The sequence below is a fragment of the Manis pentadactyla genome, chromosome 11, assembly GCF_030020395.1.
Source record: "Manis pentadactyla isolate mManPen7 chromosome 11, mManPen7.hap1, whole genome shotgun sequence".
In the NCBI taxonomy this organism is placed as follows: Eukaryota; Metazoa; Chordata; class Mammalia; order Pholidota; family Manidae; genus Manis; species Manis pentadactyla.
This window is the reverse complement of record NC_080029.1, coordinates 2050092-2077986: the sequence shown is the minus strand read 5'-3', so window position 1 is coordinate 2077986 and position 27895 is coordinate 2050092. Positions and strand designations below refer to the sequence as shown.

The 27895-nt window shown below is 38.2% G+C and overlaps 1 protein-coding gene across 3 annotated transcripts in view; it reads right to left on the bottom strand.

Annotated features, from left to right (window-relative positions):
* The window catches only part of PPP1R13B (protein phosphatase 1 regulatory subunit 13B), a 95156-nt gene that overhangs the window by 50938 nt on the left and 16323 nt on the right, over positions 1 to 27895 (bottom strand). For 2 of the 3 annotated variants that reach the window (XM_057488090.1, XM_057488091.1), the window contains exons 2-3: positions 2885 to 2989; positions 31 to 178 (exon numbers count right to left, since the gene is read on the bottom strand). In XM_057488090.1, coding sequence (XP_057344073.1) covers positions 31 to 178; positions 2885 to 2989 — 253 coding nt within the window. The remainder of the gene's footprint in view (positions 1 to 30; positions 179 to 2884; positions 2990 to 27895) is intronic. The other variant, XM_036882556.2, reaches the window with a different exon arrangement.

Sequence of the window (27895 nt, the reverse complement as noted above, 5' to 3'; positions counted from 1 at the left end):
TTACTAATCTTTATAGAGCATAATACATACCATTTCCCCTCCACACTTCAGCTAAATGGCAACTGCCTTCTCCAGGTTCCTTGCAAAATTCTACAACATCTCGACATGTTGTTTCTGGTGTTATAGGAACTTCTGTTAAAATCTGTTCATTGTTGCTCAAAAACACGGTTAATATCATCTGTAAGACAGAAGATTAAATAACAACTACAGCTTAGAGTCATTATTATAAAGAGATTAATATGAAATTTAAAGTGATCCCCCACCTCCCCACTCCCTCATCCTTGCCAAAATGCTTATAGGATTAGTTTTTAGAAATAGATAAATTGATTCTAAAGTTCATGTAGAAAATTTTAATAATGTAAAACAAGTCATGTTAATTCCAACAGACAAGAGTATTTGAAGGACCTAGCACTATTAGATATTATAAAGCCTGAAAACAAAAGGGCACTAAGCATATACAGAGATCAGTGGGACAACTAAAGTCCAGAAACAGAAAATGGTAAATGATGGAGGAATCTCAAAATTGAGGAGGGAAAAAGACAGTACAATGAATGATGTCTGAGCAATTAAAATGTCCATCTTGAAAGAAAAAATTGTATCCATACTGTACATATACTGCTTAAGCTACTGAGATCAAATACTTAAATACAAATCATAAAATTATTAAAGTACTAAAATAAAATTGGGTAAATTCTTTTTAATAACCTTGTAGTACAGAAGCCCTTTTTAAGTATGAGTCAAAAATCAGACACCATAAAAAAAAAGATTGATATGTTCAAGTAATTAAATGTAAGAATCTTACAAAGGAAAAAGACAAACTGGGGAAAATATATTTGCAACTCATATTACAGATAGAAGGCTAATTTCCTCAATATCTAAAGGGTTCCTAAAAATTGATAGTAAAAAGACCAAAATCCAATTTATTAAAAAAATTTGGCTGGGGAAATTAAAAAATATATCATAGTAAAAGAAATGCATATGGCCCTTAAATATGAAAGAAAAGTAAAAAAATAAAAATTGTTCAGAATAAATTAAAAAAAATTTTTTTAATCCTACCATTTTGATCTAAGATCTGAAGAGATTGTATTAGCAAGGATTTTTTAAAAACATTACTCCTAAAGTACAATTTAAATCAGATTTTCTTTAATCTGATAGAATTATAAAGTATTTCCAACTTTAATTTTTGATTAAAATCAGAAACAAAATCTGGATTTGTCTCCATATTCTCCTCTCACTTAAAACCCTGGCTGTCAACTAATATTTTAGTTGATTGTTAAAGTATTTTTTTCTTAGAAGTACCCTAAATTGACATCAAACATCTTTTTATCAATGGTCAGATTTTATGTAACCAAAATTCATAGTAGTTTTGAACTGGTTTCTGCACCTCTCACGAGGGAGGCTATATACTCCTTCCCCTGTGGTCCAGTAACTCTTCACACTAAACCTCCATCACAGCATTAACACACCTCCCTCCCCATGCTAGACTCCAGCTCCTCCAAGCAATTCACTTTTACGCTTTTTACTTCCCACTGCCTAATCTGTATCTGGTGCATGGCAGGTACACTAAAATCTGGCTGACTCTTATGAAAGACACAGGATATAAAATGTCCACTATACCACAGGATGGACAGAGCAAATACTGCCCATCATCTATATAAAATACATTCAGTCTGCTCAATAAGCGTTCTCCTTCAGTTCTTGGATATTGTATGTTTTTATTTTACAAGAAGTTAAAGAGTACCTTCTGCTCACTAACACATTAAGAGAAAATTATAAAATTGGGGGCTTTTGAATCCTGAAATAAATGGCCTGGAATCTATAGATTTTGGAACAAAGTAGGTAATTCCTGGATCCAAGGCAAACAAGTCCAGAATTGAAGCCCCTTATAATGCAATAACAGTTTCACCAGAACAACTGGAATGTATTTTTATTCTTGTTTACATACATTTATCTTATACTTCAATGGTAAATATTTGTCCATGTGATTTCATAGCCTTTGCATTTCAAAATCTAATAGTTTCCCAAATCATGCTTTATAAATGAAAATTTCATATTAGTAAAAATCTTTTTTCTTTTATTATCTCCTGTTAAGTGCTGAGACTACAGCTCACCAACAACTAGAAGAGTGCTTTATTTCACTCGTTCTTCAGTCTTGTTTCTCTTCTCTCTCCCCTTGTGCCTGCTAGGATATCCCATGGTTTGTTTTTCATGTCCAAGGACCAGTGTTTTGCCTGCTCACCTCTCAGCACCATCACAGAGCAGTGCCTTCAGCACTCACCCATAAAGGCTTGGCTTAAGCTCACTTGCTCTGAAAAGCACAGTTCTTTATGAACATGCTGTCAAAATGAATAACGGCATGACACTATTTTGAGACACTTTGAATTACCAAGATTTTTCAGCTCATGAATAAATTCGATGTAATGAAGGAGGGGAGGAAACGCAGAATGGCAGAGTTGTGAGTCTGAACACTTATTTTTAAAAGCTAAGAACTCCCAAGTAAAGTCACCAAACATTACTTCAATCATTAAATTATATTTTATAGTCTTCAGTTAACCCTATCTTTCTTAATCTTAGCAAAATTCACTTTCCCTAATCTCTGTTATTCAAAGTTAATTCCATTATAATCATGACCTATTTAAAAACTTTCAAGATAAATCAAACTGGCATTGACTTGGATGATACATACTTCCCTAAAGCATCACCTAAAATTAAAGCTGAAAAGGCATGTATGTGACTGCTGTTACTCTAGCAAGATTTCCTCAGATTAAAAAAAACAAAACAAAACTAAAGGATCTCCAACACAATTATTGTATGGTATTGATTTCAGATGCACTTTTTTGTTTTGTTTATATTTTTACATCCTCAAAGTCTCAATATATCTTACAATGGATAGCATGTCACAATCAACAGGTAGTGTTATTTTTTCTTTCTTGACAGCACACAGGAAACAGATGAAACCCAATAGGATTAGGGGCATTACAGGAAACAACTGAAGGAAAAAGACAAGAAGTCAATGCTTATCTAAAAAATCAATACACTGAAAAAGAATTAGGTTAACTAGTTAGAAAAACATGCAAAGATTTGTACTATGTGCTGTAACAAATAGAGCATGTGATGCAAGATGCCCTATTTATGCCTTTCCTAAAACTGTTCCCTCTGCACAGACAAGTCATGCTGACAGCTCCGCTTGCCCCTGTCCATCCTTCTCTATCACCCACAAACTTCCACTTCCTCTTGAAAGTATTTCCTGGCACCAATGTATACTCATCCTGACCCAATCTAACATGGAGCCTCCTGTCTGCTCTCCTGTAACAGACTTTGGCAATTTTGATTACAATATTCTTACACTAAATTAACAATGTTTTTTTTATTACATCCTTTACTGGAACAGTGTTTGTGACTCACGGGAGTGAGTTGTAACCCACTACCCTGCTCTTGAAATCATCTAAGTGTGTCTCAAACTGCACATATTTTTAGTATTTTAAAAAGTCTGAAAACCGTGGAAAGACCATAGGCCAGTGAGGGCAGGACTTGTGGTCACTATCTCAGTGCCTGAGTACAAAGCTAGACACATAAATAGTGCTCAGTAAGTGAAGGATGGGGGCAGGTTAGCAGGCAGACAATTAAGTAACCATATCAAGTAAGCTATGAAGTCACCTAATCCTTACTTTCAAGAATATTTGAGCTACATAAACAGAATCAGTTGGAATCAAGTAATTGTCAATTTGAGTAATCCACAAAGACCCTTTAAAATGTTTACAAATTCAGTATTTTTTTTCATCAAACAAAATTTTATGCTTTAATAAACATATCAAAAAATATCATCATCATCAGTCATTAGGGCAATTAAAATTAAAATCACCATGAGATACCATTATACACGCAACAATTAAAATTAAAAAGAATGGCAGTACCAAATGTTGGCCAGAATGTGGAGCAACTGGAACTCTCATAAACTTCCAGTGGGAAGGTAAAAAAGTGCAGACACTTTGGAAAATATTTTCATGGACAAACTCAGTATTTCAAGGATATTCTTTGTCCAAGGAAATTAGAGCAAAGCACAAATTAGCAATTATAAAATGGAACTACCTGCAACATGTAGATGTATCAAATGATCATGCTGTACACAATGTTACACAATGTATGTCAGTTATACAATGATGCAGTGTTCTATGTCAATTATATCTTACACAATGTTCTATGTCAATTATATCTCAATTAAGCTGGGAAAAGTTATCCATAGCAAAAAAAGAATTACCCTATCATCAAAAAGGCAGGCATTAATAAGAGTTGAGGATGTGTAGAAACTAGAACTGTTGTACATCGGTGATGGAAACATAAAATGGTACAGCCGTTTTGAAAAACTCTCCAGCAGTTTTTAAAAATGTTAAACAAAGATTTATCATATGACCCAGTAATTCCATTCCTAGGTATCCACTCAAGAGAATAAAAATATATGTCCACACAGTCTTGCATGCAAATGCTCATATAACAGCATTAATCATAATAGCCAAAAAAAGGAAACAACCCAAATGTCCAAGCAACTGGTGAAGAGATAAATAAAATGTGGTATATCATACAGCAGAATATTATTCAGCCATAAAAAGAAACAGAGTGCTGATACAGGCTACAACATAGAAGGACCTTGAAAGTATTATGCTTTACATGGAAAAAATGTTCATACAAAAGACCACATAAAATAACATTTTCTTGATTACATCCACATAGTACACAAAAGACCGCATATTATATGATTCCATCTGTATGAAATGCCCATAACTGCACATCCACAGAGACAGAAACTACATGAAGTAGATATGCCTAAATGCAGATAGGCACAAAACTTCTTTTGGGAATGATGGAAATGTTCTAAAATTAGATTGTGGTGATGGTTGCACAACTATGTAAATTCACAATAGATCATTGAATTGTTTACTTAAAATAGGTGAATTTAATGGTGTATAAACTATACCCTCAGTAGAGCTGTTTTTAAAACGTAGGAACTATAAATTTCCAAAAAAGAAAATAAGATACTCTATTTATACGGCACTAAGAAGCCTGGAATGAGAAACTCAAATTCTATCCTTGGCTTTGCCACTGATTTTGCAGTGACTCGCTGAGGAAGCTGCTCCCTCATCCATCATCCATCTCTGGGTCTTGGCCTTTCATCAGGAGCTCAGTAGATAATCCGGATGGTATATACCCTTTAGCACAATGTCTCTCAGACTCTTCTGGCCCTGACCCACTCAGGTAAAACCTTAGATCCCTCAGCTCACCAACCCCACCTACTTCCACTTTCTACTGGAAAAGAAACTCAGGGATGAGAAAAAAATAACTGAGAAATAAAAGTGATGCCAAATTTGAATAACTTGTAATAACTCATTTGGTAGCCTATGAGTAAGTAGCTCATAAAAGCCATAGAAAGGATCCATTGCGGTGGAGGTAAGGGACATCATTCAAGCTTTCTCAGGGGCTGCCCCAAAAGGAGAATCAACAGTAACCCTACTTGGGGCCCCAGCATGTAACACTGTTCACCAATGTAGAATCTCAAAGTCTTTAGTGCTGTAAGAAAAACTAAGTCTAAGGCATCGCCTTGCTGCCTCATCCCATTTCCCTGAATCAGCCTCTCAAAGACGTAAAAGCACACATCAGGGAACCCCTGCCCCACTCCCACTGCACAGGAGCAGAAAATAAAACAGACTTGGGAGGCACTCTTGACTTTCTTCTCTCTCATAATCTACAAACAATACATTAGCAATACTATCAACCCTAATTTCAAACTATATGCAGAATCTGACCACTTGTTTCCACTGCTATTACCCTAGTCCAAGCCACCACTGCCTCTCAAGATGTTTGCAGGAGCAACCTAGTTGGTCCATGTTTCCACACTTGCCCTTCAGATATATCACCTCACTCAGTTCCTTCCAGTGGTTTCGTACCACTCTCAGAGTAAACTCCAAAGTCCTAAGTACTGTCCACAAGGTCCTACATAACCTGCATCACTCACTCACACACACAGACACACACACCCACACACTCTGATCTTACCTTTTACTCTTCCTCCCTTCACTCCCCTGCTCCAGCCACAGTGAGAGAATACATTTGCATTGTTCTTCCAAGAGAGAAAGTCAACTTCTGCCTCAGGGCCTTTGCACTCACTGTTCTCTACCTAAACCACTCTTCCCTCAGCTATTAACATGGTTATATTTGTCTCTTCTTTTAGGACTCTGGTCAAATGTCACCTTATCAGGGAAGCTTCCCCTGACCAATCTATCTAAATTAACACTACTCTATGACTCTCTATCCTCTTACTGTCCTGCTTTATTTTTTTCTTCTTAGCACTCACCCCTACCTGATCATTGTTACTATATTTATTTGTTTGCCCATTGTCTCCTCCCACTAGAAATAAGCTCCCTGAGAGCAGGAATATTAGTTCACTGCTTTATCATTAGTGCTGGAGCAGTACCCAGAACATACAAGGCACTCAACAAACTTCCCCAATTATATACAACATTTTTTTATAGTAAGTTGAGTTACAATCATAGGTATCTGCCTTCTCATCCTTAAGGTCTCTATAGAAAAAAAAAACAGCCAATATTTTAACCCTCTAATCAATGAGTTAGTCCACAGCAGAGAGAAGGGAAAAAGTCTTTTAAAAAATGTTAGTGTGGAGAGGAGGGGCGGAAGATGGCGGCGTGAGTACAGCAGCGGAAATCTCCTCCCAAAACAACATATATCTATGAAAATATAACAAAGACAACCCTTCCTAGAATAAAGACCAGAGGACACAGGACAATATCCAGACCACATCCGCACCTGAGAGAACCCAGCAACTCGCAAAGGGGGTAAGATACAAGCCCCGGCCCCGCGGGAGCCGAGCGCCCATCCCCCCAACTCCCGGCGGGAGAAGAGCAGGCAGAGCGGGAGGGAGACGGAGCCCAGGACTGCCGAACACCCAGCCCCAGCCATCCGGGCCAGAGCGCAGGGCCCTCGATACTAGGAAAACAGGGCAGCAAGAACAGTGAGCGGGCACCGGAGGCCGGGTGCCGGAGGACATAAGAAAAGCGCGCGACCATTTTTTTTTTGCTTTTTTGCTGTTTTGTTTTGGCGAGCGCTTTTTGGAAGTCTTAAAGGGATAGGGACCCCAATACTAGGGAAACAGGGCAGCAAGAACAGTGAGCGGGCACCGGTGGCCTGGCGCAGGAGGACACCACAAAAGCGAGCGCCCATTTTTTTTTTTTTTTGGCAAGCGCTTTTTGGTAGTCTTAAAGGGATAGGGACCCCAATACTAGGGAAACAGGGCAGCAAGACCGGTGAGCAGAGGCCTGAAGCTGGCGCCGGAGAATAAAGAAAAACAAGCAACCACCTTTTTTTTTTAATTAAAAAAATTTTTTTTCTTTTGTTTTTTTTTGGTGGTCGTTGTTTTGTTTTGGCGGGTGCTTTTTGGAAGTCTTAAAGGGGCAGGGCGGGACACTTAATCCAGAGGTAGGGAATCCGGGGATCTCTGGGCACCCTAACCCCTGGGCTGCAGGGAGCAGGGAGGCCCCTTACGGAGATAAATAGCCTCCCAGCCGCTCCTGCTCCAACGCGACTCCACCATTTTGGAGCAGCTGCCCGAGCCAGGCCACGCCCACAGCAACAGCGGAGATTAACTCCATAGCAGCCGGGCAGGAAGCAGAAACCCTGTCTGCGCGCAGCTGCGCAGCACAAGCCACTAGAGGGCGCTGTTCTCCCAGGAGAGGAGGGCCACAAACCAACAAGAAAGGAAGTCCTTCCAGCCGTCACTCGTCCCAGCTCTGCAAACTATTCCTATCACCATGAAAAGGCAAAGCTACAGGCAGACAAAGATCACAGAGACAACACCAGAGAAGGAGACAGACCTAACCAGTCTCCCTGAAAAAGAATTCAAAATAAGAATCATAAACATGCTGACAGAGATGCAGAGAAATACGCAAGAGAAATGGGATGAAGTCCGGAGGGAGATCACAGATGCCAGAAAGGAGATCGCAGAAATGAAACAAACTCTGGAAGGGTTTATAAGCAGAATGGATAGGATGCAAGAAGCCACTGATGGAATTGAAACCAGAGAACAGGAACGCATAGAAGCTGACATAGAGAGAGACAAAAGGATCTCCAGGAATGAAACAATATTAAGAGAACTGTGTGACCAATCCAAAAGGAACAACATCTGTATTACAGGGGTACCAGAAGAAGAAGAGAGAGGAAAAGAGATGGAAAGTATCTTAGAAGAAATAATTGCTGAAAACTTTCCCAAACTGGGGGAGGAAATAATCAAACAGACCACGGAAATACACAGAACCCCCAACAGAAAGGATCCAAGAAGGAAAACACCAAGACACATAATAATTAAAATGGCAAAGATCAAGGACAAGGAAAGAGTGTTAAAGGCAGCTAGAGAGAAAAAGGTCACCTATAAAGGGAAATCCATCAGGCTAACATCAGATTTCTCAACAGAAACCCTACAGGCCAGAAGAGAATGGCATGATATATTTAATACAATGAAACAGAAGGGCCTTGAACCAAGGATACTGTATCCAGCATGACTATCATTCAAATATGACGGTGGGATTAAACAATTCCCAGACAAACAAAAGCTGAGGGAATTTGCTTTCCACAAACCACCTCTACAGAACATCTTACAGGGACTGCTCTAGATGGGAGCACTCCTAGAAAGAGCACAGCACAAAACACCCAACATATGAAGAATCGAGGAGGAGGAACAAGAAGGGAGAGAAGAAAAGAATCTCCAGACAGTGTATATAACAGCTCAATAAGCGAGCTAAGTTAGGCAGTAAGATACTAAAGAGGCTAACCTTGAACCTTTGGTAACCACGAATTTAAAGCCTGCAATGGCAGTAAGTACATATCTTTCAAAAGTCACCCTAAATGTTAATGGGTTGAATGCACCAATCAAAAGACACAGAGTAACAGAATGGATAAAAAAGCAAGACCCATCTATATGCTGCTTACAAGAAACTCACCTCAAACCCAAAGACATGTACAGACTAAAAGTCAAGGGATGGAAAAACATATTTCAAGCAAACAACAGTGAGAAGAAAGCAGGGGTTGCAGTACTAATATCAGACAAAATAGACTTCAAAACAAAGAAAGTAACAAGAGATAAAGAAGGACACTACATAATGATAAAGGGCTCAGTCAAACAAAAGGATATAACCATTCTAAATATATATGCACCCAACACAGGAGCACCAGCATATGTGAAACAAATACTAACAGAACTAAAGGGGGATATAGACTGCAATGCATTCATTCTAGGAGACTTCAACACACCACTCACCCCAAAGGATAGATCCACTGGGCAGAAAATAAGTAAGGACATGGAAGCACTGAACAACACAGTAGAGCAGATGGACCTAATAGACATCTATAGAACTCTACATCCAAAAGCAGCGGGATATACATTCTTCTCAAGTGCACATGGAACATTCTCCAGAATAGACCACATACTAGGCCACAAAAAGAGCCTCAGAAAATTCCAAAAGATTGAAATCCTACCAACCAACTTTTCAGACCACAAAGGCATAAAACTAGAAATAAACTGTACAAAGAAAGCAAAGAGGCTCACAAACACATGGAGGCTTAACAACACGCTCCTAAATAATCAATGGATCAATGACCAAATCAAAATGGAGATCCAGCAATATATGGAAACAAATGACAACAACAACACTAAGCCCCAACTTCTGTGGGACACAGCAAAAGCAGTCTTAAGAGGAAAGTATATAGCAATCCAAGCATATTTAAAAAAGGAAGAGCAATCCCAAATGAATGGTCTAATGTCACAATTATCGAAATCAGAAAAAGAAGAACAGATGAGGCCTAAGGTCAGCAGAAGGAGGGACATAATAAAGATCAGAGAAGAAATAAATAAAATTGAGAAGAATAAAACAATAGCAAAAATCAATGAAACGAAGAGCTGGTTCTTCGAGAAAATAAACAAAATAGATAAGCCTCTAGCCAGACTTATTAAGAAGAAAAGAGAGTCAACACACATCAACAGTATCAGAAACGAGAAAGGAAAAATCACGACGGACCCCACAGAAATACAAAGAATTATTAGAGAATACTATGAAAACCTATATGCTAACAAGCTGGGAAACCTAGGAGAAATGGACAACTTCCTAGAAAAATACAACCTTCCAAGACTGACCCAGAAAGAAACAGAAAATCTAAACAGACCAATTACCAGCAACGAAATTGAAGCGGTAATCAAAAAACTACCAAAGAACAAAACCCCCGGGCCAGATGGATTTACCTTGGAATTTTATCAGACATACAGGGAAGACATAATACCCATTCTCCTTAAAGTTTTCCAAAAAATAGAGGAGGAGGGGATACTCCCAAACTCATTCTAGGAAGCTAACATCACCCTAATACCAAAACCAGGCAAAGACACCACCAAAAAAGAAAACTACAGACCAATATCCCTGATGAACGTAGATGCAAAAATACTCAACAAAATATTCGCAAACCGAATTCAAAACTACATCAAAAGGATCATACACCATGACCAAGTGGGATTCATCCCAGGGATGAAAGGATGGTACAACATTCGAAAGTCCATCAACATCATCCACCACATCAACAAAAAGAAAGACAAAAACCACATGATCATCTCTATAGATGCTGAAAAAGCATTTGACAAAGTTCAACATCCATTCATGATAAAAACTCTCAGCAAAATGGGAATAGAGGGCAAGTACCTCAACATAATAAAGGCCATCTATGATAAACCCACAGCCAACATTATATTGAACAGCAAGAAGCTGAAAGCATTTCCTCTGAGATCGGGAACTAGACAGGGATGCCCACTCTCTCCACTGTTATTTAACATAGTACTGGAGGTCCTAGCCACAGCAATCAGACAAAACAAAGAAATACAAGGAATCCAGATTGGTAAAGAAGAAGTTAAACTGTCACTATTTGCAGATGACATGATACTGCACATAAAAAACCCTAAAGACTCCACCCCAAAACTACTAGAACTGATATCGGAATACAGCAAAGTTGCAGGATACAAAACCAACACACAGAAATCTGTGGCTTTCCTATATACTAACAATGAACCAACAGAAAGAGAAATCAGGAAAACAACTCCATTCACAATTGCATCAAAAAAATAAAATACCTAGGAATAAACCTAACCAAAGAAGTGAAAGACTTATACTCTGAAAACTACAAGTCACTCTTAAGAGAAATTAAAGGGGACACTAACAGATGGAAACTCGTCCCATGCTTGTGGCTAGGAAGAATTAGTATCGTCAAAATGGCCATCCTGCCCAAAGCAATATACAGATTTGATGCAATCCCTATGAAACTACTAGCAACATTCTTCAATGAACTGGAACAAATAATTTAAAAATTCATATGGAAACACCAAAGACCCCGAATAGCCAAAGCAATCCTAAGAAGAATAAAGTAGGGGGGATCTCACTCCCCAACTTCAAGCTCTACTATAAAGCCATAGTAATCAAGACAATTTGGTACTGGCACAAGAGCAGAGCCACAGACCAATGGAACAGACTAGACAATCCAGACATTAACCCAGACATATATGGTCAATTAATATTTGATAAAGGAGCCATGGACATACAATGGCGAAATGACAGTCTCTTCAACAGGTGGTGCTGGCAAAACTGGACAGCTACATGTAGGAGAATGCAACTGGACCATTGTCTAACCCCATATACAAAAGTAAACTCAAAATGGATCAAAGACCTGAATGTAAGTCATGAAACCATTAAACTCTTGGAAAACATAGGCAAAAACCTCTTAGACATAAACATGAGTGACCTCTTCTTGAACATATCTCCCCGGGCAAGGAAAACAACAGCAAAAATGAGTAAGTGGGACTATATTAAGCTGAAAAGCTTCTGTACAGCAAAAGACACCATCAATAGAACAAAAAGGATCCCTACAGTATGGGAGAATATATTTGAAAATGACACATCCGATAAAGGCTTGACGTCCAGAATATATAAAGAGCTCACACGCCTCAAGAAACAAAAAACAAATAACCCAATTAAAAAATGGGCAGAGGAGCTGAACAGACAGTTCTCCAAAACAGAAATACAGATGGCCAACAGACACATGAAAAGATGCTCCACATCGCTAATTATCAGAGAAATGCAAATTAAAACTACAATGAGGTATCACCTCACACCAGTAAGGATGGCTGCCATCCAAAAGACAAACAACAACAAATGTTGGCGAGGCTGTGGAGAAAGGGGAACCCTCCTACACTGCTGGTGGGAATGTAAGTTAGTTCAACCATTGTGGAAAGCAGTATGGAGGTACATCAAAATGCTCAAAATAGACCTACCATTTGATCCAGGAATTGCACTCCTAGGAATTTACCCTAAGAATGCAGCAATCAAGTATGAGAAAGATCAGTGCACCCCTATGTTTATCGCAGCACTATTTACAATAGCCAAGAATTGGAAGCAACCTAAATGTCCATTGATAGATGAATGGATAAAGATGTGGTACATATACACAATGGAATACTACTCAGCCATATGAAAAGGGCAAATCCAACCATTTGCAGCAACATGGATGGAGCTGGAGGGTATTATGCTCAGTGAAACAAGTCAAGCGGAGAAAGAGAAATACCAAATGATTTCACTTATCTGTGGAGTATAAGAACAAAGGAAAAACTGAAGGAACAAAACAGCAGCAGAATCACAGAACTCAAGAATGGAGTAACAGGTACCAAAGGGAAAGGGACTGGGGAGGATGGGTGGGTGGGGAGGGATAAGGGGGGGGAGAAGTGGGGGGGTATTAAGATTAACATGCATGCGGGGGTAGGAGAAAAGGGAGGGCTGTACAACACAGAGAAGGCAAGTAGTGATTCTACAACATTTTGCTATGCTGATGGACAGTGACTGTAAAGGGGTTTATGGGGGAGACCTGATATAGGGGAGAGCCTAGTAAACATAATATTCGTCATGTAAGTGTAGATTAGTGATACCAAAAAAAAAAAAAAAAAAAGGGCAGTTCCTGTGTGGTAACCTCCAATGAGTTCTACACAAGGGTATAAAGGGCATATAAAAGTGTAGGCAAAGGGTCTGTTTGCATTTATACAGAAGATCAAAGCCTAATTGGGCTACCCCGAAAATGAACTAAGATACGATATGAAAGAGAACTTCCAACATCAGCACTCTCTGGAAGACTCATGCCAGAAGATGATCATCAAAAAACCCCAACAAAGATCCACGCACTGCTACAGCTGTAGATGCACTCATCCCACCAGCTCCTGGACTTGCCATGGGAATGAAGGAGATATCTAAGCTGGCCTGTGCATACAGTAAAACAACAAATTTGACTGGATCTATACCGTTGGAACTCAACCAAGAATTAGGAGAAGTGCAAATTGTAGCGCTCCAAAATCTTACAACTACAGACTATTTACTGTTAAAAGAACATAAGGGATGTGAACATTCCCCAGGAATGGGTTGTTTTAATTTGTCTGATTTCTCTCAGACTGTTCAAGTTCAGTTGGACAATATCCACCATATCATAGATAAGTTTTCACAAATGCCTAAGGTGCCTAACTGGTTTTCTTGGTTTCACTGGAGATGGCTGGTAATTACAGATATGCTTTGGTTATGTAACTATACTCCTATTATGTTAATGTGTGTGCGCAATTTAAGTAGTAGCTTAAAACCTATACATGCTGAAGTTACTCTACAAAAAGATATGTCAAAGAAATAATCAATCTTCCCATGTTTTCTTCCGCCTGCTACTTCTATAGCTTTTCTTCTTCCTTCCTAATTACAACCCTTAAATAGAATTCGTGCCTCATATCAAATTTACCGAGTATCATAATTCTTTCAAGTGGTAAAGATACCTCAAGACAAATGCTGGGCATAGAAGCTACAGGGCATAAATATGCAAAGAAATAAAAAGCTAACCATTTCAAACAATAAGGCTTCTCTCTCACTTACCAACTTTACATTTCCCTGTATGGCCCCGGAAGATGACTGGTTAGCCAGAGACGGGTAAGATTCCTCATGGGAGGAACAACCTAAGACAGGCACAGTCGCAGGGGGGTCATCAGGTGAGAAATTGGGGATCAACAGAGGTGAGGCTTAGAACCTCACCCCCCCGTTCTGAGAGAAATCTTCTGCATACGTGGATGTTTTATTGCCCTTGTCTAGCTTGGATTAACACATAGTCTACAGGCACACACCTGATCATCTACATTTGCTCTCTTACAACACTAAACTATGTTTTCTACCTTTATCTTGTATCTACCTACCACTTCAGCATTTTATTAAAAATAATAATAATAAAGAGAGAAATGTGGTATCCACATATAAATCAAGTATAAAAACCAAATGAGTATTCATATTTGAACTGTTTATAGTTCATAATGCATGAGCAAAACCAAAAGTTTCTGTGATGACTGCCCTTGTACTGTTCACTATGTAACTTATTCATTATGTAAGAATTTGTTCTCCATGTAAGAACTTGTTTGTTATGCCTCAGAAGATTGGAGACTGACGAAAATTAGGCTTGGGGTGGATTAATGATTGTGCATTGAGCATTGACTCCCATATACAGAATTTTATTGTCGTTAACAACCATTTGATCAATAAATATGAGAGATGCCCTCACAAAAAAAAAAAAGGACAGACTTCCAATGGTAAAATAAATAAGTAACCGGGATGTAATGTATAGCATAAGGAATATAGTCAAGATATTGTAACAGCTTGGTAGGGTGATAGCTGGAACCTAGAATTATGTATATAAATGTTTTATCACTGTGTTGTACACTTGAAACTAATGTAATGTAATACTGTGCGTCAACTACCCTTCAATAAAAAATAATTATAAAAAAAAAATATGTTAGTGTGTAAGTCAGGAGCCTGCACACACATATGTGATACCTGGCAGATTTCACTCTAGCCCAGAGATCCATGGACAACCCTTGTTAAATCCTTCCCTCTTTCCACAAGGTGGCACTGCAGGGCACAAGGGGATGAATTTTTCTTTACTTTTGTAAATTTTGAGGGTAAAGAGTTAACTTTAAAGAACAGATCAACAATTAAGTAAGATCCTTATGTTCACAGTAATTTTCATAGTTGTAAGCTGTATTCTTTTTGAAAAAAATAGATTTACCCTTTGAAGAGCAATTCATCTTTTTTCCTAAATAGATGAGATGAAAACAGGCGTACATATTTAACCCTCTTGAGAGTGTAGATACTTGCAAATATTTGAGTAGCATCTATTCAAAGTTAAATGCCTGTTAAATTAGATCCTCAATAACTATTTTCATTCTCTTTAGTTCAAATCCCTGTTTTGAGTTTATTTATATGCACAAATATTCCATAATATAAAAATTCCCTCTTACCACCTTGAATTGGTGAAATCTGGTTATACATTATTCCTGGGAATCCTAAATATACACCTCAGCTTCCCTTCGCCTTATTTACATAATCCCTTCAGTATTTAAAAGCACATGCTTTTTGAGGGAACCCGTCTAAAATATGGAAACGCAAAATTCACAAAGCCTTTCCATAATGCATAGACGCGCCTTTACTATCAGGTGTGGAGGTGACGCAGCTGCCCAACTTTAATGTATTTACTGAAACTTAAAGAATCCTCTAGAATAGGAAAAGGGCAGTATCAACTCTGACACTCCTGCTGATCCATGTTGGGAATCACTGCCTGGAACGATGGTTGCTTTCCTGGAATGTCCATGTGAGTATTATGAAAGCAGAAGAAACATTGATTTTCAAACCACAGGCTGTGACCTACTCTAGTGGGAAATAAAACCAAACTGGCCTCAGGACCAGTTTTGTTTTTTAATGGAATAAAACAATATAAATGTATTAAGAGAAGGAAGAGAGAAACCACAGACCGGGAGAAAACACTTACAAAATACATATCTGATAAATGAGTTTTATTGTAAATATACAAAGAGTTCTTAAAACTCAGTTATAAGAAAACAAAGAACGCAATAAAAAATGGACAAAAGATTCAGAACATCAAATAAGATATACAGATGGCAAATATGAAAAGATGATCATTATAGGTCACTAGGGAACTGCAAATTAAAATGAGATAACCAATATTAGAATGGCCAAAGTACTGACAATACCAAATGCTGGTGAGGATATGAAACAGGAGCTTGCTGGTAGAAATGTAAGATGGTGCAGCCACTTTGGAAAACAGTCTGGCAGCTTCTTACAAAACTAAACATACTCTTACATATGGATCCAGAAATCAAGTTCCTTGGTATTTACCCAGATGAGTTGAAAATGAATAAATATTTATAGCAGCTTTATTCATAACTTCCAAAACTTGGAAGCCACAGAGATGTCTTTCAGTAGGTGAATGAATAAACTGTGGTGCATCCAGACAATGGAACATTATTCAGTGATAAAAAGAAATGAGCTCTCAAGTCACAAAAAGAAATGGAAACTTAAATGCATATTGCTAAGTTAAAGAGGCCAGTCTGAAAAGGATACATACTGTATGATTCCAACTCTATGACATTCTAGAAAAGGAAAAACTATGGAGTCGTGAAAAGATCAGTAGCTGCCAGCAGTTTGGGAGGAGAGAGGGCTGATAAGTGGAGCACAGAGGATTTTTAGGGCAGTGAAAGTACTCTGTATGATATCGTAATGGTGGATAAATGACATGACACATTTGTCAAAACCCACAGAACTATACAACAGTAAGAGTGAACCCCCCTATAAGCTATGAACTTTAGTTTATCAGTTGTCATAAATATACCACACTAACACAAGACGTTAATAAGGAAAACGTACAGCCTCGATTTTTCTGTAAACCTAAAATTGCTCTAAAAATAAAGTATATTGATTTAACAAATATAATTTTAGATTATAGATATATAGATATACACGTATGTGGGTATGTGTCTGTTAAGACTGGGTTCATCTTGTGAAAGGAGTTCCTTAGTTGGGTCATGGTCTAAGAAGTTTGAAAGATACCACTCTCCGGGTCTCCTGAAACCCAACTAGGACTAAATGAAAAATCACTGCACTGGGAGAAAAAACAGACACTGATCACTATTTATCAGTGTTTGTTATTCGGCATTGTGACATGCACTTCACACATTCTCAATTCTTGCTCCAACACCATGAGACAGATATCACCTACCCTTCATTTTACAGATTAGGCAAATGAGGTTTGGAAAGGCTAAATAACTTTTTTTCAAGGTCAGTGAACTAATAAATACCAAAGCAGGACTTAACCCTGGTTTGTCTGACTCGCAAGCTATGCTCTGGACCACTACTCTAAACTGCTTCAAAATAAAACAGGAAAGACAGCATAGGTTTTCACAAATGCCTTCCTATTTATAATATACTCCCCATTACTCAATAACTTAATTAACCAAGTTTTATCCAGTGTTTATAGTTGAAATACATGAAATGAAGTTATTCATTACACAAAGGAACAAGAAGAAAAAAACCATGCTTTTCTAATCAATTATAAAGATGATCTGACTAAAACTATATAGATGCCCTAAATTTCCTTGATCTTTCAAAGATTGTGTACCAACAATTATCAGAGTAAGACTTCCTCTTTCTTTGTTTCTATGTAAAAGTCAAGAAAATATATCCCTATATGCATTTTTTTTTCACTTTTTAAAATGCAGGCATACTTTTACTTATTTATTTTTTATTTTGGTATTATTAATATACAATCACATGAGCAACATTGTAGTTACTAGATTCCCCCCATTCTCAACTCCCCACCACATACCCCATTACAGTCAATGTCGATCACCATAGTAAGATGTTATAGAGTCACTACTTGTCTTCTCTGTGCTATATTGCCTTCCCCGTGACCCCCTCATGTTATGTGTGCTAATCATAATGCCCCTTATTCCCCTTCTCATTCCCTTCCCACCCATCCTCCCCAGTCCTTTTCCCTTTGGCAACTGTTAGTCCATTCTTAGGTTCTGTGAGTCTGCTGCTGTTTTGTTCCTTCAGTTTTTGCTTTGTTCTTATACTCCCCAGATGAATGATATAATTTGATACTTGTCTTTCTCCACCTGACTTACTTCACTGAGCATAATACCCTCTAGACCCATCCATGTTCTTGCAAATGGTAGGATTTGTTTTCTTCTTATAGCTGAATAATATTCCATGGTGTATATGTACCACATCTCCTTTACCCATTCATCTACTGATGGACACTTAGGTCGCTTCCATTTCTTGGCTATTGTAAATAGTGCTGTGATAAACATAGGGATAGGGGTGCATGTCTTTTTGAAAATGGGATCTTGCATTCTTAGGGTAAATTCCTAAGAGTAAAATTCCTGAGTCAAATGGTATTTCTATTTTTAGTTTTTTGAAGAACCTCCATACTGCTTTCCACAAAGGCTGAACTAGTTTACATTACCACCAGTACTGTAGGAAGGTTCCCCTTTTGCCACATCTGCACCAGCATTTGTTGTTCCAAGTCTTTTGGATGTTGGCCATCCTAACTGGTGTGAAGTGATATCTCATTGTGGTTTTAATTTGCATTTCCCTGATAATTAGTGATGTGGAGCATCTTTTCATGTGCCTGTTGGGCATCTGAATTTCTTCTCTGGAGAAGTGTCTGTTCATATACTCCACCCATTTTTTAATAATGCTATTTGCTTTTTGGGTGTTGAGGCATGTGAGTTCTTTATATATTTCGGATGTTAAACCCTTGTTGGATATGTCATTTACAAATAAATATATGCTCCCATACTGTAGGATGCCTTTTTGTCCTGCTGATGGTGTCCTTTGCTGTACAGAAGCTTTTTAGCATAGTGTAGTCCCGTTTATTCATTTTTTATTTTGTTTCCTGTGCCCAAGGAGATGCATTCATGAAAAAGTTGCTCATGTTTATATTCGAGATTTTTGCCTATGTTTTCTTCTAAGAGTTTTATGGTTTCATGACTTACATTCAGGTCTTTGATCCATTTTGAGTTTACTTTTGTGTATGGGGTTAGACAATAATCCAGTTTCATTCTTTTGCATGTAGCTTGTACAGTTTTGCCAACACCAGTTGTTGAAGAGGCAGTTGTTTCCCAATTGTATATCCATGGCTCCTTTATCATATATTAATTGACCATATATACTTGGGTTTATATCTGGGCTCTCTAGTCTGTTCCATTGGTCTATGGGTCTGTTCTTGTGCCAGTACAAAATTGTCTTGATTACTGTGGCTTTACAGTAGAGCTTGAAATCAGGAAGCGTAATCCTCCTCACTTTATTTTTCCTTCTCAGGATTGCTTTGGCTATTTGGGGTCATTTGTGGTTCCATATGAATTTTGAAACAATTTCTCTAGTTCACTGAAGAATGCCATTGTTATTTTGATAGGCATTGCACTGAATCTGTAGATTGCTTTAGGTAGAATGGCCATTTTGACAATATTGATTCTTCCTAACCATCAGCATGGGATGTGTTTCCATTTATTGGTATCTTCTTTAATTTCTCTCATGAGTGTCTTGTAGTTTCAGAGTACAGGTCTTTCGCTTTCTTGGTTAGGTTTATTCCTAGGTAACCAAGGATGCAATTGTGAATGGAATTGTTTTCCTGATTTCTCTTTCTGCTAGTTCATCATTAGTGTGTAGGAATGCAACAGGTTTCTGTGTACTGATTTTGTATCCTCTAACTTTGCTGAATTCAGATATTAGATGTAGTAGTTTTGGAGTGGATTCTTTAGGGTTTTTTATGTATGATATCATGTCATCTGCAAACAGTGACAGTTTAACTTCTTCCTTGCCAATCTGGATGCCTTGTATTTCTTTGTGTTGTCTGATTGCCATAGCGAGGAGCTCCAAAACCATGCTGAATAAAAGTGGGGAGAGTGGGCATCCCTGTCTTGTTCCCGATCTTAGGTGAAAAGCTTTCAGGTTCTTGCTGTTAAGTATAATGTTGGCTATGGGTTTGCATATATGGCCTTTATTTTGTTGAGGTGCTTGCCCTCTATACCCATTTTGCTGAGAGTTTTTACCATGAATGTATGTTGAATTTTGTCGAATGCTTTATCAGCATCTATGGAAATGATCATGCAGTTTTTGTCCTTCTTTTTGTTGGTATGGTGGATGATGTTGATGGATTTTCTAATATTGTACCATCTGTGCATCCCTGGAATAAATCCCACTTGATCATAATGGATGATCTTTTTGATGTATTTTTTAATTCAGTTTGCTAATATTTTGTTGAGTATTTTTGCATCTATGTTCATCAGGGATATTGGTATGTAATTTTCTTTTTTTGTGGTGTCTTTGGCTGGTTTTGGTATTAGAGTGATGTGGGCCTCACCGAATGAGTTTGGGAGTATTCCCTCCTCTTCTACTTTTTGGAAAACTGTAAGGAGGATGGGTATTAGGTCTTCACTAAATGTTTGATAAAATTCAACAGTGAAAACATCTGGTTCAGGAGTTTTGTTCTTATGTAGTTTTTTGATTACCAATTCAATTTTGTTGCTGGTAATTGGTCTGTTCAGGTTTTCTGTTTCTTCCTGTGTCAGCTTTGGAAGGTTGTATTTTTCTAGAAAGTTGTCTATTTCTCCTAGGTTATCCAGTTTGTTAACATATAATTTTTCATAGTATTCTCTCATAATTCTTTGTATTTCTGTGGTGCCCGTAGTGATTTTTCCTTTCTCATTTCTGATTCTGTTTGTGTGTAGACTCTCTTTTTTTCTTGATAGAAGTCTGGCTAGTGGTTTATCTATTTTGTTTATTTTCTCAAGGAAGCAGCTCCTGCTTTCATTGATTCCTTCTATTGTTTTATTTGTCTTGATTTTATTTATTTCTGCTCTAATCTTTATTATGTCCCTCCTTCTACTGATTTTGGGCCCTATTTGTTCTTTTTCTAGTTTCGTTAACTGTGAGTTTAGACTGTTCATTTGGGATTGTTCTTCTTTCCTAAGGCAGGCCTGTATTGCAATATACTTCCCTCTTAGCATGGCTTTCGCTGCGTCCCACAGATTATGTGCTGTTGAATAATTGTTGTCATTTGTCTCCATATATTGCTTGATCTCTGTTTTTATTTGGTCATTGATCCATTGATTATTTAGGAGCATGTTATTAAGCCTCCATGTGTTAGTGGGATTTTTCATCTTCTTTGTGTAATTTACTTCTTGTTTCATACCTTTGTGGTCTGAGAAGCTGGTTGGTACAATTTCAATCTTTTTGAATTTATTGAGACTCTTTTTGTGGCCTAGTATATGACCTATTCTTGTAAATGTTCCATGTGCATTTGAGAAAAATGTGTATCTTGCTGCTTTTGGATGGAGTGTTCTGTCGATGTCCGTTAGGTCCATCTGTTCTAATACATTGTTCAGTGCCTCTGTCTCCTTACTTATTTTCTGTGTTTGATCTGTCCTTTGGAATGAGTGGTGTGTTGAAGTCTTCTAAAATGAATGCATTGCATTCTATTTCCCCTTTAATTCTGTTAGTATTTCTTTCAAATATGTAGATGATCCTGTGTTGGGTGCATAGATATTTATAGTAGTTATATCCTCTTGTTGGACTGACCCCTTTATCATTTTGTAATGTCCTTCTTTGTCTCTTGTTACTCTCTTTGTTTTGAAGTATATTTTGTCTGATACAAGTACTGCAACTCCTGCTTTTTTCTCCATATTAGTTGCATAAAATATATTTTTCTCTTTATTTTTCAGTCTGTGTATGTCTTTGGGTTTTAAGTGAGTCTCTTGTAGGCAGCATATAGACAGGTCTTGTTTTTTTACCCATTCATGGACTCTATGTCTTTTGGTTGGTGCATTCAGACCATTTACAGTTAGGGTGATTATCGATACGTATGTATCGATATTGCAGGCTTTAGATTCATGGTTACCAAATGTTCAAGGGTAATTCCCTTACTATGTAACAGTCTAATTTATCTCACTTCGTATGCTATTATTACAAACACAATCTAAAGGTTCTTTTTTATTTTTCCTCCTTTTTCTTTCTCCTCCATTCTTTATATACTAGGTATCATATTCCGTACTCTTTGTCTATCCCTTGACTGACTTTGGGGGTAGATGATTTGATTTTGCATCTGCTTACTAATTCATTGTTTTACTTTGTTGTGGTTTTATTTCCCCTTGTGACAGGTATTTAGCCTTAGGAACACTTCTATCTATAGCAGTCCCTGCAAAATGCACTGCAGAGGTGGTTTGTGGGAGGTAAATTCTCTCATATTTTGCTCATCTAAAAACTGTTTAATCCCTCCTTCAAATTTAAATGATAATCTTGCTGCATAGAGTATTCTTGGTTCAGGGCCCTTCTGCTTCATTGCATTAAATATATCACGCCATTCCCTTCTGGCCTGTAAGATTTCTGTTGAGAAGTCTGATGGTAGCCTGATGGGTTTTCCTTTGAAAGTGATCTTTTTTCTCTCTCTAGCTGCTTTTAAAAGTCTGTCCTTATCCTTTAACTCTGCCATTTTAATTATTATATGTCTTGGTGTTGTCTTTCTTGGATCCCTTTTGTTGGGAGATCTGTGCACCTCCATGGCCCAAGAGACAATCTTCTTCCCCAAATTGGGGAAGTTTTCAGCAATTACCGCCTCAAAGACAGTTTCTATCCCTTTACTTGTCTCTTCTTTTTCTGGTACTCCTAAAACGCAAATATTGTTCCATTTGTATTGGTCACACAGTTCTCTCAATATTCTTTCATTCTTAGAGATCCTTTTTTCTCTCTTAAAACAAGAAAGATAATTAGTAAAATTAGCTCTCTGAAGAATACTTTAGTGATGACTATAGATATACCACAGTAAATACTATTTGTCTGATTATTACAAAATCAGAATACAGTTCACAAAGAAAAAGTAAGTCCAATAGCACCTGTATTTTTCTCTTTCAGATTTGAGCCCACTCTGAAATACTTGAAATGCTTTAAGTTACCATTATAAAAATGTTTCTCATCTTTAGAAAACTAAGCAAAAGTGAAGTGTGGAACACAAACATTCCAGTGCCTGGAGATTATCTATGCCATTTACAAAGGGAAAATACTTAAATAGATATCCCTTAAGTCCCCTGGAATCTAAATTCAGGCACTAATGACATGAGTCATGATAAGACATCCTAATGCAACAACACAGATCACCATTGTCAGAGTGACATGGTAGATAACTTTCACCGAATTAGGTGTGTTCCATGGAAGACAAATGTTCAGTTCTATTGCTGTTCAATAACAATTTTATCCAGGATCTAGAAATCACTATGAAAAGGAAAATTAAACACTAATTTACTAATCTCCATATAAAACCTGCAATAAAAAAAACTAATTTTCCAAAGGAGAAATTCAGATGGCCAGCAGACACATGAAAAGATGCTTCACATCACTAGTCATCAGAGAAATGCAAATTTAAACCACAATGAGATATCACCTCACACCAGTAAGGATCGCCACCATCCAAAAGACAAAAAACAACAAATGTTGGCGAGGTTGTGGAGAAAGGGGAACCCTCCTACACTGCTGGTGGGAATGTAAATTAGTTCAACCATTGTGGAAAGCAGTATGGAGGTTCCTCAAAAAACTCAAAATAGACATACCATTTGACCCAGGAATTCCACTTCTAGGAATTTACCCTAAGAATGCAGCAGCCCAGTTTGAAAAAGATAGATACACCCCTATGTTTATTGCAGCACTATTTACAATAGCCAGGAAATGGAAGCAACCTAAGTGTCCATAAGTAGATGAATGGATAAAGAAGAGGTGGTACATATACACAATGGAATATTATTCAGCCATAAGAAGAAAACAAATCTTACCATTTGCAACAAATGGATGGAGCTAGAGGGTATTATGCTCAGTGAAATAAGCCAGGTGGAGAAAGACAAGTACCAAATGATTTCACTCATATGTGGAGTATAAAAACAAAGAAAAACTGAAGGAACAAAACAGCAGCACAATCACAGAACCCAAGAATGGACTAACAGTTACCAAAGGGAAAGGGACTGGGGAGGATGGGTGGGAAGGGAGGGATAAGGGTGGGGAAAAAGAAAGGGGGCCTTGCGATTAGCATGTATAATGTGGAGGGGGCACAGGGAGGGCTGCACAACACAGAGAAGACAAGTAGTGATTCTACAGCATCTTACTACGCTGATGGGCAGTGTCTGTAATGGGGTGTGTGTGTGGGACTTGGTGAAGGGGGAAGCCTAGTAAACATAATGTTCTTCATGTAATTGTAGATTAATGATAAATAAATAAATAAATAAATAAAATAAAAGCCTCTGCCTTGCTCTCCTAAAAAAAAATCTGCATGCAAATTTCAACACCATTCCTTTGGAAAAGAGAATTTGTATTCCATCACTTATTTTAAACATTAGACTGCACATGAGTTTTCTTTTTACTATACAACCGTGATTTTTACCTTTCTAAACAATCTCCATTAAAGAGAATGAATTTCTGAATGTTAATACTGTCAGGAAGTTATACATTTTCCAAAACAGAAAAGACTGAACACTCTCCCAGCAATCTCATACTTAGCCCTCAGAACAACCTAAGAGACCCCAGCTGGGAGGTCTCTCATCTGGCAATTCTCTCTTCTCTAGGACTCACACTTGGGCAAGTTACTAGCAGTCATGCTTAGTTCACATGCCCATCCCTCTTGCCACTGGTGACTCAACTACGGAAGATACTGTCAAAAATACTCTTCATCCCAGTATTTACTGTGTACCTACTATGTTCCAGTCTCTGGAGATGCAGCACTAACAAACCAGACAGGGTTCCTGCACGTGTGGGGTGTTGACTATACTCTGGGGAAAGAGACAAAATAAGTAGGTAAAACATACAGTATAGTGGGTGGTGATACATACTTCAGAGAAAAATAAAGCACACAAAGGAGATTGGGAGCAGGCCAATTTTAATTTTAAATAAGGTGAAAGGCTTCATTGAAGGAGATGAGAGAGCAAACTACAGACAGCTTGAAGGGCGCTCAGGCAGAGGCAAGAAGTACCAAGGCCCTGAGGTAGAAGGAATGCCTGATAAGAGTCCGAATCCGTAAGACATAAGCTTGGCTGTAACAGAGAAATCCAGGGGAGAGGAGTAGGAGATGAGAAGTGAGCTATTTAATTAGGCTTTGCCCAGAGGGAGACTGGAAGCCCTTGGAGGGTTCTGAGCTGGCAAGTGGCATGTTTTACCATAAGGATTTACAGGCTCACTCCTGCTGCTTTGTTGAGAACAGATGGAGGAAGGAGTACAGAATCAGGAAGACCCCCTCAGGAGGCTAACATAAGAATCTAGGAGATAGTGAGAATCCTGGAGGTAGTGCAAAAAAAGCTGGGGAGACTGTGAAGGTAGCAGTGATGAGATTTGCTGAGGGGGTGGATGAGGACGGTGAGAGGATGATGCCACAGAAAAGAGGCCTCCCTCACCTGCTGCCAAGGCCCCCAGAGCTGTCCCTGCTCCTGCTTCATCTGAAGATTCAGTTGCTCAGCTCTCCTTGCAGTATCCTTCCAATAAATCTCCTTTTCTAAGATGTTGGAAAACAAGAGTTGTTTTTTTGCTACTTGCAACCAAAATGAACTTTACTAAAATTACTCTTACTTTACAAATGAGGCATAAAAAAGATTCAGCACTCATCCCAGGCACCACAGTTACTGAGTGGCTGAGCTGAGCTAGGAACACAAGTCTGACTGGCCCCAGAGCCTGTGCTTGCCCCATCACACCTCACTGCCTCTCAGGTCCTGACTAATCCTCTAGTGAAAACAGGTACAGAGAACTTCAAAACTAAACCAAAAACACAGGGGGGTTGGAGGTGCAAGAACACCTGCTTCAGACCCAGCACTTCACAGGACATGAGAGGCAGGGACTGTCCTGTTATGGAGAACATTCCTCTGCTCTCTCCACCCTACAGAGTCAAGAGCCTCAGCAACTCGGTTCAGCAAACACAGGTAAGTCCCAGCTCTGTATCAAGTTGAAGGTTCTGGCTGTTTCCATCCAGAAAAGGAGAGAAAATGGGGCTCAGGTTAGCAGATCATCTTTCCTTTGGTCTTATCATCTACCTACACTGCCACATAATAGTTTGCTTTCCCTTCTGGTCTTATCAATAGTTGACGTGTTATTGCTGGCTTAACACTTGGGATGTTCTCACAAGGATTCATGTTTTAACACAGAAATAAGTACAACTGACCCTCCAACAAAATGGGTTTGAACTCTGCAGGTCCACTTATATGCAGATGTTTTTCAATAAATATATTGGAACTTTTTTTTTAGAGGTTTGTGACAATTAGAAAAAAGATTTTCTTCTCTCTTACTTTATTGTACACATAATACTGTATATAATGCATAAACATATGAAAATATGTTAATCAACTGTTTGTTATCTGTAAGACTTCCAATCAACAGCATGCTATCAGCAGTTAAGTTTTGGGGAAGTCAAAAGTTAAACATGGATTTAAACTGTGCAGGAAGTCAGAGTCCCTAACCCCTGCATTATTCAAGGGTCAACTGTAATGTGTTTCCTAAGGTACCATTCATACTTGTCCTATTAAAAGCACACAGTTTAAGGTGCATATCTGAGATGACAGTACGAGGTGCCTCTTTTTTTTTCAAGTTACTAAAGTTACTTGGGCAAAAATATAAAAAATATTTTTTGGTTATTTTAGAGTAAGTGACCACGTGCTTAATACTTTCATAAGCATTCTTCAACTTAAAGGGATATGCTGAGAGTTTCAAATTTAAGCTGTCATCAAAGATCAGTTGTCAAATCTTAGAGCCAGAGGAAACTAATCTAACCACCATTCCTCCCCATTTTACAGATGAGGAAGCAGAGAAGGAATAAGTTGTCAAGGTTAATAAATCTTATTGGTGATAAAACCACGACTGAAATCAGGTCTCTTGATTCTCAGCCAAGCAAGCTGCCTTCCTCTCAGCAGTTTACAGTTATATTGTTTACTTAAATGAGTAGGTCTGTAAAATGTCCAGCAAGAAGACTGACATACAATATTCCCTCAAATCAAATTTCTTCCCTCTCTTATTTAAATACACAGCAACTCTGAGCACTGAAAAAGCTAGAAAACCCTACAGGTCTTTTAAAATTATAGAAATGAACTAAGCCACAAAAGAGCACCATGAAACAAAATTGACACAGGAACACATAATCAAGTGCAAAGGATAGCTGATCATGAAACAGAATTATAACATGCTTTGAAAATATTATAAGGGGATCCAAAAATTTAACTGGGATCCTGGAAAAATGTAAGCTAAATAAAACAATCTTGTTAAAAATACATAAGTCCAAAGTATACAAATGGGATATAATTGAGGTGACCATATAATTAAGAACCAAACATGGCCATTTTGAGTGAAAAAAAGGAGCATATGAGACAGACTGCCAGGGTATCAGGCAAAAAAACCAAGACCTGCCCTTGCACACCTGCATGTATGGGTAGCCAAATAAGTCATTCCAAAGAAAAACTACACTGCTTCATTCACAAAAAAACAATTCCCAAGGGACAGGTACCACAAAGAACAAGTATTTTAAAAATCAGGTTTAAAGAGAAAACAAAACCCACAGATCTTTTTTTCCCTTGAAGATTCATTACAACCATCTACTTCACCAGCAGATGAAAGGCAAATCTTTTAAGATGACCCATCAATCCTACCTCAGACACATTCTTCTCCAATCCTTCATCTGACAAGAACAAGAAAAAGAACCATTTATGACGTGCAAGTGAAAGAGGTGGAAGCACCCTCCCCCCTGTACAGATAAAGGAGCTGTGTCAGGAGAGGCTTGGTATCTTGCTCAGGGTCCAAACCTAAACCCAGGATGACTCCAAAAGCCTGCTATATATACCACATTGTTCATAAGGGTCCCAGATGTCTCTTAGGACAGTCATTGCAACTTAGCAGGCCATTTCTCTCTCCCTCCCATCAAGGGGAGGTGG